General features: G+C 34.9%; 1 protein-coding gene across 1 annotated transcript in view; it reads right to left on the bottom strand.

Moving 5' to 3' along the window:
- The window catches only part of LOC124540493 (NACHT and WD repeat domain-containing protein 2), a 47,540-nt gene that overhangs the window by 1,236 nt on the left and 27,336 nt on the right, over positions 1–18,968 (bottom strand). Inside the window, exons 13-30 of the mRNA XM_047118112.1 lie at positions 18,642–18,740; positions 17,390–17,559; positions 16,857–17,020; positions 16,225–16,388; positions 13,231–13,400; positions 12,542–12,758; positions 11,152–11,364; positions 10,981–11,041; positions 10,494–10,646; positions 9,705–9,892; positions 6,313–6,442; positions 5,510–5,622; positions 4,262–4,413; positions 3,397–3,615; positions 2,777–2,981; positions 2,198–2,342; positions 1,039–1,201; positions 299–430 (exon numbers count right to left, since the gene is read on the bottom strand). Of these exons, the coding sequence (XP_046974068.1) occupies positions 299–430; positions 1,039–1,201; positions 2,198–2,342; positions 2,777–2,981; positions 3,397–3,615; positions 4,262–4,413; positions 5,510–5,622; positions 6,313–6,442; positions 9,705–9,892; positions 10,494–10,646; positions 10,981–11,041; positions 11,152–11,364; positions 12,542–12,758; positions 13,231–13,400; positions 16,225–16,388; positions 16,857–17,020; positions 17,390–17,559; positions 18,642–18,740 (2,858 nt within the window). The remainder of the gene's footprint in view (positions 1–298; positions 431–1,038; positions 1,202–2,197; positions 2,343–2,776; positions 2,982–3,396; positions 3,616–4,261; positions 4,414–5,509; positions 5,623–6,312; positions 6,443–9,704; positions 9,893–10,493; positions 10,647–10,980; positions 11,042–11,151; positions 11,365–12,541; positions 12,759–13,230; positions 13,401–16,224; positions 16,389–16,856; positions 17,021–17,389; positions 17,560–18,641; positions 18,741–18,968) is intronic.

Here is an 18,968-nt window from a genome sequence, read left to right as displayed (position 1 = left end):
AGTAGTCTTCCTCCAAATTAATGAAACTCCAAAAATATGAAGTTTCGAAGAAATTAATGCAAATATTTTTCTGTATAGTTACACTCTTAACTTTGATTTATTCCTTAAAATAAATCAAATGAATTGAAACCAAAAACTTAATTATTATTTTAATTGAAATACAAGAGCCTAGCAGTAGACGATACCTGCAACCGTCGGAAAGAGTACGCGTATTATATATACTCCATAGTAAAGAAGATTGATCTATGATCTTATTTCTTTAGCATTAAACAGAAGAGAAGAGGTTTTTTCTACTCACCTTACATGCCTCTTAGTTTTGATATCCAATATACCGGCCTTGTCGTTTCCAATCACAGCGACCCAGTGGGGCTTGTGAGGTAATGCGACTATTGATTGCATATCTTTTATGCCACTATTTTTGACGGGAATCCTGGAATTTTATTTGCAAGGTCCTTAGTCACAAATATAAATATATTTTTTATTGTCAGAGATAAAGAATATTACAAAATAAACATAAACATGAGTTTACAAAATAAATATAGCCTATAATTAAATATCCATATACCGGCTAAGTAATATTTTTACATGTGGTTTGGCACTTTACAAAGAGTGGAACTAATTATGTTTCATGAGATATTCAAGTAACCTGTATTAAGAATAATTAGCCCATTCTCTAATGGAAAATTAAAAGTAATATTAAGCACAAAATAGTAAAGTCTTCTTAAGTAGTACATTAATTAGTAGTAATATTTGATCATGTTTTCAAATAGTTAGAAATTATTTGCATTTTTAATATTATTAAGTCTTTAATTGATATATTAATAAAAGATTAGTAAAATTGTCTATGGCTTTGTTGTGTCTATAATATTTGACATTACGTCAGAAGGCTATGTACGAGTAGCGTAGTCAAGTGGACTATCAAATGGTACTGATGGTAAGTGGTCATCGTCAATTTTCTCTATATATAATACACCTTTGTGATTTATTATCAAAATGTTTACCAAATTCTAAAAAAATAATTCTCACAATCAAACTCACCTATGTAACCTTGCACCAGTCCTCGCGTGGAAAACATGCAAACATTCCCTGGAAGATTTATCCATTCCCGGAGCCACGATGTGATGTTCGTCTGCAGAAACTACCGCCGCCCTATAACCTGTTCCACGAACTTCATAATCTACTGTGTAAATTTTTTCACCATCTGAAAGAATAATGCTCTGATAATATTCAAATAAAAAAAAATAAAGCCTAGTTGCTGTCGTGTATCAATAATATTCTAATAATATGTTATATCCATACTAAACAACAGAAAAAAGTGTGCCGCGCCGGGGACCGTTTATTTTAGTTTATTTTTACATTTCGTTAAAAGTAAAAAGGATAGCTTGATAAAAACAATAAGTAAAAAAAGGATAACTAGATGTTTTTATTTCGCAAAACGTATTACTACGTAATTGTGATGTATTATAACGTATTACTACGTAAAACAACTAAAGGCAAACGTCCCAATTAGGACGTTTGCTAGTCTTCACTTTTTGCGCCTTAATAACATATGTATGTATCTGTTTACTACAACATCATTGTCGTGTATTCTATTTTCGAATCAAAAGTAAATTTTATGACAAGTTCGCTTAATGTTAAATAATGATTTTAATTCTTAATTTGTGTTTTGTATGCCTGAACACCTTCCAATGTTGTTGAATTTCTTAGTTTTCCGACCCATCAGATTACTCAAGTGAGGGAACAGTGTTCAAATATGTTTGTGCACATTCTTGAATATTTTAATATGGCTCGAGGAGATGTAATTTCAAAGGAAGCTATTAAAGATAATGGTCGTTTCAATCAGTCAGAAGGACATCACCTTAAAATTAATTTGTTTCTTCCATGCTAGTCATTAATAATTTACTTTTTGTTTGTGCAAGCTCGTCTGGCCAAACAACAGTATTCATGATTGTTGTGGTTTGAAGGTCGAGTTAGTATAGCTACAGGCACAGGGGACATAACAACTTAGCTCCCAAGGTTGGTGGCGCATTGGTGATGTAAAGAATGGTTATTGTTTTCTACAGCGCCATTGTCTATGGCGATGTCATTGTCTAAGTGCCTACGCCTATCATCATGGCCAAAAATACCGTCTGCTACTACTTTGTTTATGGATGTAGACATTTCAGATCTGTAATTATCAAGTTTTGGTACTACTTACCAGGTATAGTCCTAGCAACGATGTGAGCAACAGCCAAGTTGTCAACATTATCCGTGGCAACCAACATATCAATTGTTATCAACTTTGAACCGTCTTCTAAAAGTAAGAGCTGCTTAATACCTTTTTGTTCTTCTTTAAATACAACCTTGAAATCAATTAATTTTTTTTAACTAGGTTTGTGAAAGATTGATTGTGAAAGAGTAAAAAGCAATTAATAAAAAGCAAATAATAATTCTTAAGTAATTTCAATATCTTGAGGCATAAAAACAAAGTCTTTATAGTTCTTTAGTGCATTTTTAAAATAGCTTCTGGCTCATAGTAAGTTTGCTCAGTATATAGAAAATCCTTTGTATTATATAATAATGTTTTGTATTATCTGATAGATAAAAATATTTGTCCTTTTCGGATTATAACCTAGCAAGAGTATACAGCCTTTAAGGTTGTTGCGAAAAATTACTTACTTAAAAATTATGAATATATGTATATGTAATTCAAGAGACTAATTATATTATAAAATTTAAAGCATTTTTTTATTGGTTTCCAAGGTATTATATAACACTGATCGGATTTTTAGCTAACCTGTCGGTCCTGTGTGTCCCAAACGATGACGCAGCCCGACTCCGCGGTGACGACGTGCGTGCCGGCGGGCGTGATGTGCGCGTGCGTGACGATGGCGCCGAGCGGTGCGTCCGCCAGCTGCGCCAGCAGGCGGCCCGCGCTCGTGTCCCACAGCCCCCAGCAGCTGCGCGTCACCGTCACAGCCAGCGGCACATCACGAGCCAGGCTGGAAAGCGATTGTCGCCGATTATTAAGACATAAGCTCCATTTGAGGATAAGGCTCGGAACATATTCCACCGCGCTGTTCCAATGCAGGTTGGTGGAATATACATGTGGCAGAATTGATATGAAGTAAACTCATGCAGATTTCCTCGCGATGTTTTTCTTCACTGCCGAGCACGAGAGGAATTATTTATACAAATTAAGCACATGGATATCCTGTGGTGCTTGCCTGGGTTTGAATCTTAACATCGGTTAAGATGCACGCGCTCTAACCACTGGGCCATCTCGGCTCTTATCTAAATTATACTCTAACGAAATATATTTTCAAGCGGCATTAAAATTTTGAGGACTTGTATTTTCAGACTTCACTTAAAGATCGTTTGAAAATTATATGAACAAAAAGATAGGTTATAAATTACCTGATTGATTCAATGGGCAGTTCCTGCCTATCGATCTTATGGACTTGTTCAAATATATTGTCGATGTTCCATATCTTCACTGTTCTGTCTATGGAAGAGGTGATCACGTTGTTCCAAGCTCCTACAGTTAGGGGCTCCAACTGAACAATTCTACCAAAGTGGGCATCTAGTACTTTAATCAGCTTTGTCGTTTCTAGACTCCAGACGTAAAGGTTCTTCCTAAACATTAAAATTAAATTCAATTGAGTTAATTGAAAAGTTTTTTCAAAGCATTCGTGAATCGTTAAATAATTTAATTTGTTGGAAATCTTCACAGTGTAATTTAAGTGTGCGTATGTATACATAAATTACACATATAATATATAAATTTGGATTGTGTGAAAGAAGATATGGTTATATAGAATGTTACTTGTAAACGACATCCGACAGAGAAGTATGGAAGGAGAAGACATGCTGCGCCGACCACAAATAAAATTGGGATAACGGCAGGAGATGATGATATGCATATGCATGTCTTTGTTATGTAATTATAGCATTGCTAATTTAGCTGTATGGTATAGTAAGTAAGGTCGCCAGTATAACTCCGTGTTATCGCCATAAAAAGTGTGATAGATTACTTACATTGGTCATGTTTATTGGCAATGGTTATCGCTTATACATTACATTAGGTGATTTAATTGCTCCTTAGTATTTTTTTTATAAATTAAAAAAAAGGAAGTCTAAAAAATTAGGTTTCTGTAGATACGCCTTCTAAATGTATGTAGAAGACACAAATACTCACACGCATTCTTAGAGATATTTCAATTAACTTGTTTTTGCATTATATATAATTTATATAAACTTACTGACTAAAGTTTATACATACCTTACTCCCGCCACAGCGTAAGTGTTATTATTACTGATCATAAACGAATTAGACAGTGTCATTTTGGTAGAAATATTTCTGATAGTATGAGGGAGTTTCAGGACGATACCCTCTAATCGTAAATCTTTTTCTTGTACATCTTGCTTCTCTTCCTGGAACGCAAAATTACCAAAAGTTACAAGTTTGTTGTCCTAACTGGAAAACGCAGATTATGTTTGTTGTCATAACCAAGAAATTTAAAGCGTTCATTAAGGTAAAGAGGTATAATTTCAACATATAGTATAACGTATAGAAGAGATAAGGCGTGCAAGTTTCTGCGAAGCCCGATTGGAAGTCACATTAACGGAGACCGATGCTGAGAAACATGATCAAACTTACACAGACCAAAGATAAATTTTTCAGCCGCTCTTATTTATTTAGAAGGTCTTCAATTAAATCAATCAGGCATCTAAATCAACTACTTTTAGTTCATATTTGTATATATTTAAGCATTTAATGTTATTAATTCTTATGAGCTGAGATGACCCAGTGGTTAGAACGCGTGCATCTTAACCGAAGATTGTGGGTTCAAACCCAGGCAAGCACCACCATGGTGCTTAATTTGTGTTTATAATGCATATCGTGCTCGGCGGTGAAGGAAAACATCGTGAGGAAATCTGCATGTGTCTAATTTCATCGAAATTCTGATACATGTGCATTCAACCAACTCGCATTGGAACAGCGTGGTGGAATATGTTCAAAACCCTCTCCTTAATGGAAGAGGAGGCCTAATCTCAGCAGTGGGAAACTTACAGGCTGTTACTTTACTTTACTTTATTAATTATTATGTTAATAAATGTTTTGTTACATCAGACATCAGCATAATCCAATATTGGAAGAAGAGAGAATTGGCTAAGCTCTTATTGTCAATGATATTCTAATAAACAGATATGTTATAACCATACCAAACAACAGAAAAAAGTGTGCCGCGCCGGGGATCGTTTATTTTACATTTCGTTAAAAGTAAAAAGGATAGCTTGATAAAAACAATAAGTAAAAGGGATAACTAGATGTTTTAATTACGCAAAACGTATTACTACGTAATTATGATGTATTATAACGTATTACAACGTAAAACGACTAAAGGCAAACGTCCCAATTAGGACGTTTTCTAGTCTTCACTTTTTGCGCGTTAATAACATATCTGTTTACTAAAACATCATTGCTTATTGTATTTTTGTTTAAATCTTCAAATCTATCAGTACTTACAACTTCTTCTCCTTTCTTATCTTCGCCATCTTCTTTCTTTTTATCATCTACATGATTACCTCTTGGTATGATATTATTGAAATCCCAAACTACAAAACTGTATGTTGTGGTCGCTATAATAAGAAATGATTTAGTATCAAACATTTAAAATTTCCAATTTTAATATAAGTATTTAAATGCATTGCTTATTGTATATTTTAATCAAGTTTTCATTTTTGCTCTGAAAATATTCATACCGAAATTAAGGATTGTGAAACGAAAGATGATAAATTAAAATAAACATCATACGTAAAATTAATATTATTCAGTTAGAATATTTATTAATATTAATTATTCAATGTATAGAAATTAAATTATTTTTAATTTCAAGTCTCAAAAGACTAATTCAGTTAATTTTTTGAAAGTGTTCGTCTATTTTTATTCCCAAAAAAGGTTGTATATATCGGTAACACTACCGGTGACGATTTACAATAATTTTGACTCTCATGCAAAAGTGAACCATTTTGAGTTATTTTAATTCATCATGTCATCGTTTTTTAGCTTTTTTAAAATGAGTCAAAAATGCAACTTCAAAATTTTTAAATTATTACAAATAGTCACCCTTATCACCTCCTAACGGGAATACGTCGAATTACCAATACCCCGTATATCTCAACTAACATCACCTTGGGGATTTGATTATATGAACTTGATACAGATAAAGTTATTTACTTTACTTGTGGTCTATTTGCTTTACAATACCCGATACGCTATTCAAATTACTTCGAGAAAATTCGAGAATAAATTATTTCTTCAATCCTTACCGAGTAACATCCGATCCTTTTTACCTCTCTTCAGCTGAAGCATTGCTTCTGCTGTGTCAGCGTACTGGTGATGCAGTTCTTCAACTTTATTCCATCTTTGTTCTTCTTCGTTTAATTCAAATATCGAAATCTGTATTTTTTTTTAATATTAAGGAAAATAGGAAGGCAAGCGACTGATTCTATATTAGCTTTATATATTCGCAATATAAATTAGCCTTTGCCTATATCTATACTTATAATAAACCTGTAGAGAGGTCAATTCTGTACATGAAATATTTTTCCAAAATAACTATCAGGGGGTGATCAGGGGTCGATACTGATGCCAAAAATGCAATCAGTAAAATTTTTGTCTGTCTGTCTGTCTGTCCATATAACCGTTATAGAAACAAAAACTACTCGACGGATTTTAACGAAACTTGGTACAATTATTTTTCATACTCCTGAGCTGGTTATAGTATACTTTTCATCACGCTATAGTCAATAGGAGCAGAGCAGTGAAGGGAAATGTCGGAAAAACGGGCGAAGTTACTCCATATTTTAAGCTTCCGTCGCGTGTACAACCTTAATGGTTAAAGCTACATAGAAATTATGTATTACGGAAATGTTCTCCTTAAAATTATTTAAAATATATCCCTCGACAGCCTTTGTCTATCTTTTATGGTTGACTCACAATAACACGTGTCACTCCCGCTTAGTAGTTCGAAGCTTTCTGATTATATTTGTCTATTCCATTTATATATATACATATATTACACTCTCAATCATCCCAACCTAAAAAAGTTAACAGTATTAACTATTCCATAAAAAAGAAGCATAGAAATCGGTATAGAAACACAAAAGTTACATATGAAATACGCTAATAATAAAGCTATCGTGAATACTAAATCTATACTACTATATAAATCTCAAGAGTCTGTCCGTACACTAATTTTTATCGTAATTCGTCATAAGTATTCTTTTTATGATTGACTGACATAATTTTTACCATTTTTGTCTCTATGTATGTTCTGCTATACCTCGAGAACAGATGCATGCATGCATGTATACACGAAAAACATGTACTTGCGCAAATGATAGGCTATCTATATACAAAAGTGGATGTGTTTGTATGTGTGTCATCGATAAACTCAGAAACTATTTGATCGATCATTAAGATTAAATGAATAAAGAGATTTTTCTATCCCTATTGATGTAACTCGCTACCGATCAAGCGATTGTCATGAAAATTGGTACGTACAAGAATTATTTCACGGACAAAGTGATTATTTCATCCGTATCATTAAAAATGACCAACAGATGGTCCTTACGAGTATTATGATGCATTTCTATGACGATCAACCGATAAGTATAAAATATGAAACAAAAATGAAAATCGTTGATCATCATTGAGTCAAATAATTTATGTAAATATAAACCACCATGCCAATGAAGAAAAAAAAAGATCGGAACATCAACAATATATGCGCAGTGTCATCCAAAAGAGCTACGGAAACAACACACCAACAAGAAATACGTTTAGAAACAAATAGAATCCAAATTTTACCTTGAGAGTTGCCAAAACAGTCAACGTAATGATCAAGTTCTAGATCTTCGAACAAGCATCTTCATCAAGAGATACTGAAATACCTGACGAGCGAGTCCAACGACTGGATGATCAATGATTAAAATAGACTAAGTCAAGAACTAGAACCAATCTCAATAAATCCCGATGTGATCATTGGTTCAATGAATATAGTATGCCCATATTGTCACGCTATGATGTTTAAAATAAACTGCTGGTATAGTGCTACTCCACTGGCAAAATTTATTTACCACAACTGGTTGAACCACCAGAACCTTTTCTTATGTACGTTACGGGAACTACTGACGAGTCTGAATATTTCCTTAAGCATATTAGAAATTACAATTCTTGCTTTGAAATGACATCATTTCATCAACAAATATTGTACAAAATGATTGGTTCACTTCTTCCAGTACCTAAATAAAATCTCCAGTTTCTGGACATTTATTCCATGGACAACGTAGAAAAAGATTGATCTTCGATACATGTTCAGTACCACATCTAATCGAGAAATCATCGCTAAAATTACGACTAAAATAAATGTTTAGTTCATGATTTTAACAGTTTTAAAAGGTGAAACTAGGTGCTCTAGAAGGTGAAACAACAAATGATTCAAAGTCATTATCAATGCAGATAGAACGCCATTGAATGCACAGCGTGAAAGGAGTTTTAATGCTGCCGTAGCTCCTGAAGTCACAGCTGTAGTCGTCGGTACAGAAATTACAAAACGAGGTATTGTTATCACCAAGCGACACAAAAACAATCATGGAGTCGCTGAATCACATCAATCGTATGACAATTATTACGATTATCCAATTATTATGTTTATGCGAGAAGAAGATGGATATCATCTCGGACTGTATCAAAATATTCTCACGTTTCATGATATTGTTGACATGTACGCTATGGTCGAGGACGAACGATTAAACTACATTCGATACAACCAATCAAAACTCTGGCTGCAAAAAGTAGCTGCTGATATTAGACAAAGATCTTCGTACAGTGGAAGTCCAAGACATATGCACGAATATGCTCAGGATGCTTTGACGTACGTTCACAAGTATTGACAATGTTATAGATGTAATAACATCAATATTCGATAGAACCGAATAAAAGAGGACGTGTTGGTTTGATGCAAAATTTTGCAGACTATAGAAATTTAATTAAAAATTGTATCGTACCTATATAACATTGTATAAGTATGGGTGTTATGACCAATCTGCAGCCTATCAAGAACATCATTGAAGAATATGAAATTGATGACGAATATTAATTTTTTTTTTTTAAGAATTTTATTAGATCTCGCGTGTTTTTCTTTATTTGTTTCTTTATTATTTGTACATTGTTGATGATCAGTAATTAATTACAAAAGGAAAAATTAAAAATTTATTATTCTGCGACTAATGCCCAGCGAAGCGGGCGGGTATAGCTAGTTATCAATATTTTAAGAACTGTTCTATAATGAGATGTAGGCTATAAATTTTTTTCCATAAAATCTGGTGACAAAATGGTATATGGACATTCTGCCATATTTGTATTTCACCAATAAGTATTAGGACAACGTGGTGGACTTACGTTCCAAACCTTCTCCTCAAAGGAAGAGGAGGCTTTAGCCCAGCGATACAAAATTTACATGCTGTTAATGAATGTAAAATGTAATATTGCATTACACTTACTAATGAATATTTAAATTAATCACTACAAACATTTGGAAAAGAAAATACCTAACCTGAGAAAAAGCGGCAATAGAAACTCACCGTGTCTATTTTGTCTTTATAACATACATATATTGAATATGAATAAATTAGGTTGTTTAAACAAAAAGTTTTACCTGATATCCTCTTTCAGGGTCACTCGTATATATCTTAGTCCAGTGTTTATTTAACGTGAAGGCGCCACGACATCTTAAAGGCTGCATCCAAGTCCCAGATTTGCAAAAATGCACCAGTAACCGGTCGTCATCCAGGTCTCCGCTCCAATTCGCTAGGACTAAGTTCTCCAGGTCCCGAAATTCTATCGCTGGAGGTAACATTGTCATTAGACTATGTTCAATAAACTATTCACAATTGACCTTATATGACTCCAGAAATAAATAAATAATTAAAACGTCTAAGAAGGAAATATTTCATTGTTACTTTTATCAGCAGTTAGTTTTTTTTACATATGGCTTTTCTAAAAATCGAAGATGAGGTCCAGGGTTCAAAGGTCCAAGAATTTTGATTATTTTTTTAAGATAATAGGTAAATATAATATTTAAGTTAAATATAAAATATAATATTTAGTTTTACATTAAAATGTATTAACTCAAATTGTTACTGTTCAGTTTTTACAAAATCCTAGCATCAAACTATAGTGTAAAAAATATGTCTCATTTTCACTTTTCTGTTTCCCTATACCTACGACCATTTAAACCCTAATTCAATATCTCGCACCCAGTTACCCAATTTTCGAACGGGATGTCAGAAAATTCACGCTTCGTAAGCCAGTCTACCTCATACAACTCTATATCGAACACGATAAATACTTGAAAGTTAAAGGATAAAGTTAAAAGATAGCTTCCAAAATCAGGATGATTTTTCAATTTTAATTTCAGTTATAACAGTTTCCAATTTAAGCTTACATAGTATTTCCCAATGCACATCATCATACGGTGCTGAATCTGGAGCGGGTTTGGTATCTTCCAACTCTCCCCTCATGCTGTACTGCACCCAGGAATTAGGGCCGTATATGAACATGTGGTGGTTCAAAACATAGACACCACGGACTGTCTCACCTAAAATTTATAAAGTTATTAAGCTGAAAAAGAACAGCTAGTACTCCAAATTATTAAATCAACTCAACTCAAATTACTTTATTCACTATAGATTAAACTTACTTATTGATGGTCAAATGAAACAGTACCACCGGTTCGGAAAAGAAAACATCCTGACTTGACAAGAACCGGCACACTCAGCGGGTTTATTTATTTATTTATATTTTATTATACACACGTATGAAAAGAAATCGAAGATCGATCAGTGGCGTGCTATTGGAGAGGCCTATGTCCAGCAGTGGACGAAAAAACGAAGAAGATGATGATGAAATTAAATAATATTATTGTAGCTCACCTTCTTCCAGTGGATTTTCGAGGGTGATATATTCGCTGGTCAGCATATTTAGAAGAATAGACTGAAAAATACATTAACACATTATAATATACTAAGGCGTTTTAACGACAAATATTATTTTCAACAGGCATTATTTATATAAATATTTCAGCAGCCAAAATTATCACTTACAACAGAATTGTTAGTAGACGCAGCAGCCCATTTGTTATCTGGTGACAGTTCCAGGTTTTGCATAATACCCTCTAATTGCGGACAGAGGTCTCTGGCGAGGTCTGAAGTAGACAGGTCCCAGGATATGACCCGACTCGAAATGGAAACAACGTAACGCTTGTCTGAGCTGAGACGGAACGCGAATACAGCGAACTGATGACCTTCAAGAGAGTACTGAAATGACACGTGGTTTGATTAAGGGACAAATTTGGATCGATAACTTCCCAAAAGGAGAGAATTTTCTAGAATAATTTATACTAATTAAAATCAGTTATAAAAAGTCAGCAGAAGCAAGTACATTAAAACTTAATAGTTTGGTGAATCGAAAACTGCCATAAAACATTTTATAATAGTAACTTAAGTTATAGTATAGTAGTATTATTACACTATAAAACTGTCGCTTACCGCTGTCTGTCCCTATATATGCTTAAATCTTTCAAACTATACAATCGTTCTTTTTTTTTTTAATAGATAGTTTGATTTAAGTTGAAGGTTTATATGTATCAAGACAATAAAGTAGGGAATAACTGAAAAACAGAGCATTGTAAGACATTCTGCAGTTTATTAGGTACGTGTGCAGTATCATTACAAAGTATAAACAAAGTCGCTTACCGCCTTTTTCTTAAAATGACACAATGGATTTCGAAGCAATTTTTTTGAATAGATAGATTGATTCGAGATGATGATTTATATGTGCAATGGAAGGACAATAAAGTGGAGACTGAAAAATTGAACATTGTAAGACATTCTGCGGTTTATTTAGTATCAGCATTGCAACCATACGAAGCCGGGGCGGTCGCTAGTAATACATAATCATAGCTAAAGCTTCCTTCGTACCTTCAGCGGGTTGTCTGGCGTGTGCAGTATCATTACAAAGTATAAAACAAAAGTCGCTTATCGCCTTTTTGTTAAAATGACGCAATGGATTTTGAAGCAATTTTTTTAATAGATAGATTGATTCGAGAGGAAGTTTTATATGTACAATGGAAGGAAAATAAAGTGTAGACTGAAAAATTAAACATTGTAAGGCATTCTGTGTGACGACCTCCATGGTCAAGTGGTGTGTACACCGGTTTTCATGGGTACGCCACTCTGAGGTCCCGGGTTCGATTCCCGACCGAGTCAATGTAGATTACCATTAGTTTTCTATGTTGTCTTGGGTCTGGGTGCATGTGGTACCGTCGTTACTTCTGATTTCCATAACACAAGTGCTTCAGCTACTTACATTGGGATCAGAGTAATGTATGTGATGTTGTCTCATATATTTATTTATTCTGCGGTTTATTTAGTTTCAGCAACCGTGCGAAGCCTTAGCAATACATAATCGTAGTTAAAGCAGTTCCCTCTGTACCTTGAGCGGGCCTCCCGGCGTGTGAAGGCAGTGGTGGGCGGGCAGCAGCGCGCAGTGCGAGCGGCCAACACGGCGACACTGCTTCAGCAGCGCTGCAACGGCCGCGTGCTGCGACTCGGGTAGCAGGCGCCCCACCAGCTGTGGCGCCAGCATGTCCGGGAACTGGCCCAGTATGGCGCCGCCCAGCCGCAGCGCGTCAGCCACCAACGTCAGCTCCCTGGTGGACGCAAGCCGGATGTTTATCTTGGCGAGCGTTATTTATTAAGTTACTTCTTTCTGCTGTCTTTGAAGTAAATAGGTTTTTTAATAAAAGATTTTATTTCAAAGAACATCTGTGTCTGTACGAATCCTGAGCTACAGGATTTTACGAAATTAACGACCTTTTTTTAGTTGATCGCACCTTTGGACTGAGATCGCCTCCAGACTATTTCGAGTATCTTTTTTTTATTATTGGATAAAAACTTGGTTTATATGTGGTTTAAAAAAAAACGCGCTGAGTTTCTTTCGCTCGTTCTTCTCAGGTCTGAGGTTAAATATTTGACAAACAATAAGCTGGTGTAAATCTTCAATATTGGATAAAGATTTTTGACATTAACTTCGACAATTTGCGTCAGTTTAGTAGAGGAAAATTAACTTTTTAATCATTGTTTTCAGAATTTTGTAACATTCATAATGATATATGTATGTACCTCACAGCATCTTTATTAACATGCAGCTTGGCATCTTCGAAGTCAGCGAGAACAGCTTGGAGCGGACAGCAGTTCAGCTTCGCGTGAAGCCACTCGTAGTTGAAAAGAACTTCAGCGTAGAGATCAGTAAAACGCTTAGACCGGACGAGGTGAAATGGGAGTTCACCAAACTAAAAAAAAACAAAAGTACATACTTTACTGCTTATATATTATCAAATACATATATGTTAAGCTGTGGCAATTCGTGCGCGTTTGAATTTAACCAAAAAAGTCATTGTTGTAGTCTAAGGTACTCCTTAATTAAATTAGCTATCTACCTGAAATTCCCGTCAAAATCGATCCAGCGATTCCAGAGATTAGCCGGAACAAACATACAGACAGACACTTGCAGACTGAATTTCATTCAATTCAAAAAATCCAAGTTGTATATACGAAGAGTCATAACTACAATTCCAGGAATGGTGTTCGAAACTTTTCGCATCAGAAAATTTATTCGGACACATCGTAAAAAAGGCACTCACAAAATTTTAAATTTTCATGTGTCAAAACAATTTTAGTTCCTTATAGACCGGGAGATGAAAATGACAAAATATTTGGTCATTTGTACCAGTATGGCGGTTCTTCAGGGGTCTAATTACTTAAAGGCAAAAAGGAAAATGATGGTCGTAATGAAAGGAAAAGGATGGCGCTCGCACCGGCGGCCCAATCGCGTGGGCTTTAATCGAACGCGTCGGAAAAATAACGAGTGTCGAACGATTTGTTCCACAAAAATGCTTGTATTTTCAGATAGTCGAAAAAAAAGAAGTAGGCGACAGCGTAATGCCATACTTCTCGGGTGTGGCTTATAGCCCGCCATAACCGACGCGAATACGTTAATTTTAATAAAACAATTCAAACATTTGTACCAGGCTAATTTTTGCACAGCTAATCATCGTCGAGTGGCCATTCACGAAAATCACCTTGCCATACTTTTCCGAGAGTTCCTAATGGCCGCCATACCACTGCAAAGGAGTACTTTTTTTTTATCGCCAAACGATTTGTACCAGTATTGCATTTGAATTTTTGGAAAGTAATAGGCAAAATGTGACCATTGTTATTTTTCCCATACTTCTAGTAGGGGGAAAAAGTGCTGCCATACTTGAAATACTTAATTTATTTAACACCTTTTGAAAATACGACTGTAAAAAAGAAAAACAAAATTGGATGATTTGTACCAGTTTGGCATTTGGATTTTTGGAAATTATACGATACAATGTCACCATTATTATATTTGCCATACTTGTAGCAGAGGGAAAAAGTGGCGCCATACTTCAAAAACCTGATCTTTCAACATGTTGTCAAGGTACAAGACTTAAAATCATTTTTTACACTATGGCATCATCATATTCGGTTCAATTGGATAAAATTTAACTTAAAAAAAAATAATCCTATACTATAACTATATTATACAACGTAATATCTGCTTATAAGACAAGATTGGTGACCTAGGTGTTTGAAACTTTGTATTTATATTCGTTAAACCTTAAACTTACAGGAAAAATTAGTGCCATACTGTTACAAATCGTTCGAATTATGAATAAAATCTTAGGATTTTGAAAAAATATTGTTTACATTCGCCGCCTCCCACAGGTATGGCATTTTCAGACTTCTATTTATGATCATACAGGGAACTATTAAAAAAAGTTTCAGGTTGGTACAAATCGTTTGGCGATAAAAAAAGTACTCCTTTGCAGTGGTATGGCGGCCATTAGGAACTCTCGGAAAAGTATGGCAAGGTGATTTTCGTGAATGGCCACTCGACGATGATTAGCTGTGCAAAAATTAGCCTGGTACAAATGTTTGAATTGTTTTATTAAAATTAACGTATTCGCGTCGGATATGGCGGGCTATAAGCCACACCCGAGAAGTATGGCATTACGCTGCCGCCTACTTCTTTTTTTTCGACTATCTGAAAATACAAGCATTTTTGTGGAACAAATCGTTCGACACTCGTTATTTTTCCGACGCGTTCGATTAAAGCCCACGCGATTGGGCCGCCGGTGCGAGCGCTACGACCATCATTTTCCTTTTTGCCTTTACGTAATTAGACCCCTGAAGAACCGCCATACTAGGCAAATTACCAAATATTTTGTCATTGTCATCTCCCGGTCTATTATACTGGGGATTATACCACGTACACAAACAATTTTTATTATATGTATATATTTATTATATGTATAAATATACAGCATAAAATATTTTTTCGACATATTCATCGTATTCATCTGTCTTTGACTGTCACATCGAGTTAATCAACGTAACAGTATAACGTCCAGTCTCTAAAACACTGAACAGTCAAATTAACTAATTTCCCTTTAATCTGGACCCTCAGTGACGTCATCGGGTTTGACTGACGGATTAAAGCCAGGCAGGTACTTTTCCGAGTTGTTAATTACTGACTGTATAATGTATATAAATAATCGAGTCATGATGAGTGTCTTCTCTGAAATTATACTCCGAATCATTGTTTACTGAGATGGTTCAGCGGTTAGAACGCGTGCATCTCAACCGATGATTGCGGGTTCAAGCCCAGGCAAGCACCACTACATTATATTTGCTTAATTTGTGTTTATAATTCATCTCGTCCTCGGCGGTGAAGGAAAACATCGTGGAGAAACCGGCATGTGTCTAATTTCATCGAAATTCTGTCACATGTGTATTCCAACAGCCCGCATTGGAACAGCGTGGTGGAATATGTTCGAAACCCTCTCCTTATTGGAAGAGGAGGCCTTATCTCAGCAGTAGGAAATGTACAGTCTGTTACTTTTTCTACTTTACATTGTTTACTATGTAAATATTATCCAAATATTAGGATCGCGAATTTACTTAGTGGTGAAAGCCCATCTGGGTAGGTATCACTCAATATTTATTTCTACCGCCACACAGTAATATTTAATATTGTTATGCTCTGCTTAAAAGGTGAGTGAGGAGTTCTTACGTAGTTGCTTGACTGACCTTGCGTAAATTGTATCTCTTTGAGGATCTATCAGCGGAGGTAAAGACGAGAGGCTGTAGAGGCACCTTTCTATCAGCGACGCCCTCTTTGTCAGCGAGATTGAACCTGTGACGTTGGATCTCCGTGTACTTGAACGGTTTTGGTATACCACCGCCCCATATGCCTGTAATGTATATTGATGACGTAATCAATAAACAATATAGTACGGTTAATCCAGAAATTCGTTGGTACACGAATTCACAACAATCTGATAATTGGTAAAGTTATAAAAAAAAATTGAGGTACGCTACAGTACTGTGTACTGAAAAAAACTTAAGGTCAAATGTCAAAAAAATATAATTTCAGATTTTCAGCAAACACAGGAATGGTGGAGTAATTCTACATTTTATTTGTAATAATATAGACTAAACGAAAATTGAACTTGAATATTAGTAATTAACAATTTGGAGAAACTAATTAATTTTTGTTATAAATTAGAACAGTAAAATTTCAATGATTTAGACTTTTACAGGATGACATATGTTGTAATTTCTTAATAAAATATTTTATAGATCTCTAAATCTTTATTAAATTTATGGTAAAATAAAATGAGCCAAATATTCCTCTGTCAAAATATTCTTAATATAATTACCTAAATAATAATCCGCAATCATGGAATGAAAGTACATCGCCATATTCATATTCTTGAAGTACCTCTCCCGTGCAGTGTCTCGGAACTGCCTGTGGTACCAGTTCATCACGGAAACCCCATCTGCTTCTCTCTCAGACAGATAGTTCGGAAGATCGTTACGAATTCTGGTGAAATTATTTCAATACGTACAACTTAAGTCAAAATTTAAATAATTTGTGGATATTAAGCAAGCTGTGATGGCACAGTGGTACAAATCCAGGCAAACATCACTGAATTTTCATGTGCTTGATTTGAGTTTATAATTCATCTCGTACTCAGTGGTGAAATAGAAACATCGTGAAGAAATTTTTCCTTGGAGTACAAGCTTGTTTCATACCGAATTTCATTAAATTTGGTTCAGTATCAGGTCGTGGAATATCAACAGACAGTCAAACAGACAGAGTTACTTTAGGATTTAAAATATTGATATGACAAGACTTAAATCAATACATAATGTGTTTCTAGAATAAAACAATTATTTGAAAATAATCTACCTGGTCCACAACAAAGGTGGTATCCTTCTAACCGGTGGAAGATGGTACTGGTATACGTCATCTAGGACCTTATCGTCTAATGATATCAGGTCTTCCAGTTCGGTCTCTGAAAGACCACTCCTGGCTGCAGTGATGTAGGCCAGAGCATGGAAGACCAAGAGACGCCCATGCTGAAAATAATCAAGTATTTTAGTGTACATGAAAATTAAAAAAAAAGTAAAGTAACAGCCTGTAAATTACCCACTGCTGGGCTAAGGTCTCCTCTTTCATTAAGGATTGGGTTTGGAACATATTCCACCACGCTGTTCCAATGCGGGTTGGTGGAAAGCACATGTGGCAGAATTTCGATGAATGATGATGATGATGAATTAGACACATGATTCCCTCACGATGTTTTCCTTCACCGCCGAGCACGAGATGAATTTTATTATATTATACAAATTAAGCACATATACATATATAGTGGTACTTGCCTGGGCTTGAACCCAATATTATCGATTAAGATGCACGCATTCTAATCACTGGGTCATCTCAGCTCAATGATCACTACATATTATAATACAAAGTCCCCCGGCCGCGTCTGCCTGTATGTATGTTCGTGATAAACTCCAAAACTACTGAACGAATTTACATGCCGTTTTCACTAATAGATAGAGGGATTCATTAGAAATGTTTAGGTATATAATTTGCTTATGATTTATATATATATATATATATATATATGATTTATATATATATATATATATAATAAAATCAATCAACGACAATTGTCAAAAATGTCGGAAAACAAAAAAAAACATAAATAAAAAAAAATACGTGTCCCCGTGCGGAGTCAGGCATTGCCACTACTTAGAGATTAAGAATAATATCCTTTGATTGTACATGTACAAATATCAACATAAATTTTAAAGAATATAGTATAGGCGTATCCCATTTTTATTTGGGTAAGGCGCAGCATGTCTTCTGCTTCTATACTTCTCTGTGAGACGTCATCTCACAAGTGACATTCTTTCTAACCATATCGTCTTTCACACAATCCATCCATCGTTTCCTTGGTCGTCCTCTACGTCTATATCCATCCATATCCATACTCAAGGCATTCCTCACAATATGTTCTTAATTCCTCCGCATTAAATGTCCATAACATGATAGCCGCCTTCCACATACCTTCTCGTATAATATTACGTCTAATAATATATGAAATCTAAACGATAGTAAAATGAGTAGTAACAAGCAAGTTAGAAATTCGTACCTGCTTTTCAATCCGTTCAAACAACATCATAATCGAATCCATAACGGTTGATGCCAAGTGTGTATCTTGAGGTTTCGTGTAGCTTCTCCATCTACAAACCTACATTGAAACGTTTTTAATATTTACTTTAATCTGTTTCCTATAGTATATTCTGTAGCTAAACTAATTTGGATCTTAATGACCAAACAATTCAGTTCATAATATTTTCCCTCGTGTTTGTAGTTATCGAACTGTTTTCGACTTTCGCTCTCAGTAGCCCGAGAATGCCCCACGAGTAATCGAATAATATATCTATAATCACAAATCAAACTAATAATCATAGTTGTC

The sequence above is a fragment of the Vanessa cardui genome, chromosome 25 (genome assembly GCF_905220365.1).
Source record: "Vanessa cardui chromosome 25, ilVanCard2.1, whole genome shotgun sequence".
NCBI classification, from domain to species: domain Eukaryota; kingdom Metazoa; phylum Arthropoda; class Insecta; order Lepidoptera; family Nymphalidae; genus Vanessa; species Vanessa cardui.
The sequence above is the reverse complement of the archived record's forward strand: the minus strand, read 5'-3'. Positions and strand labels throughout refer to the sequence as shown.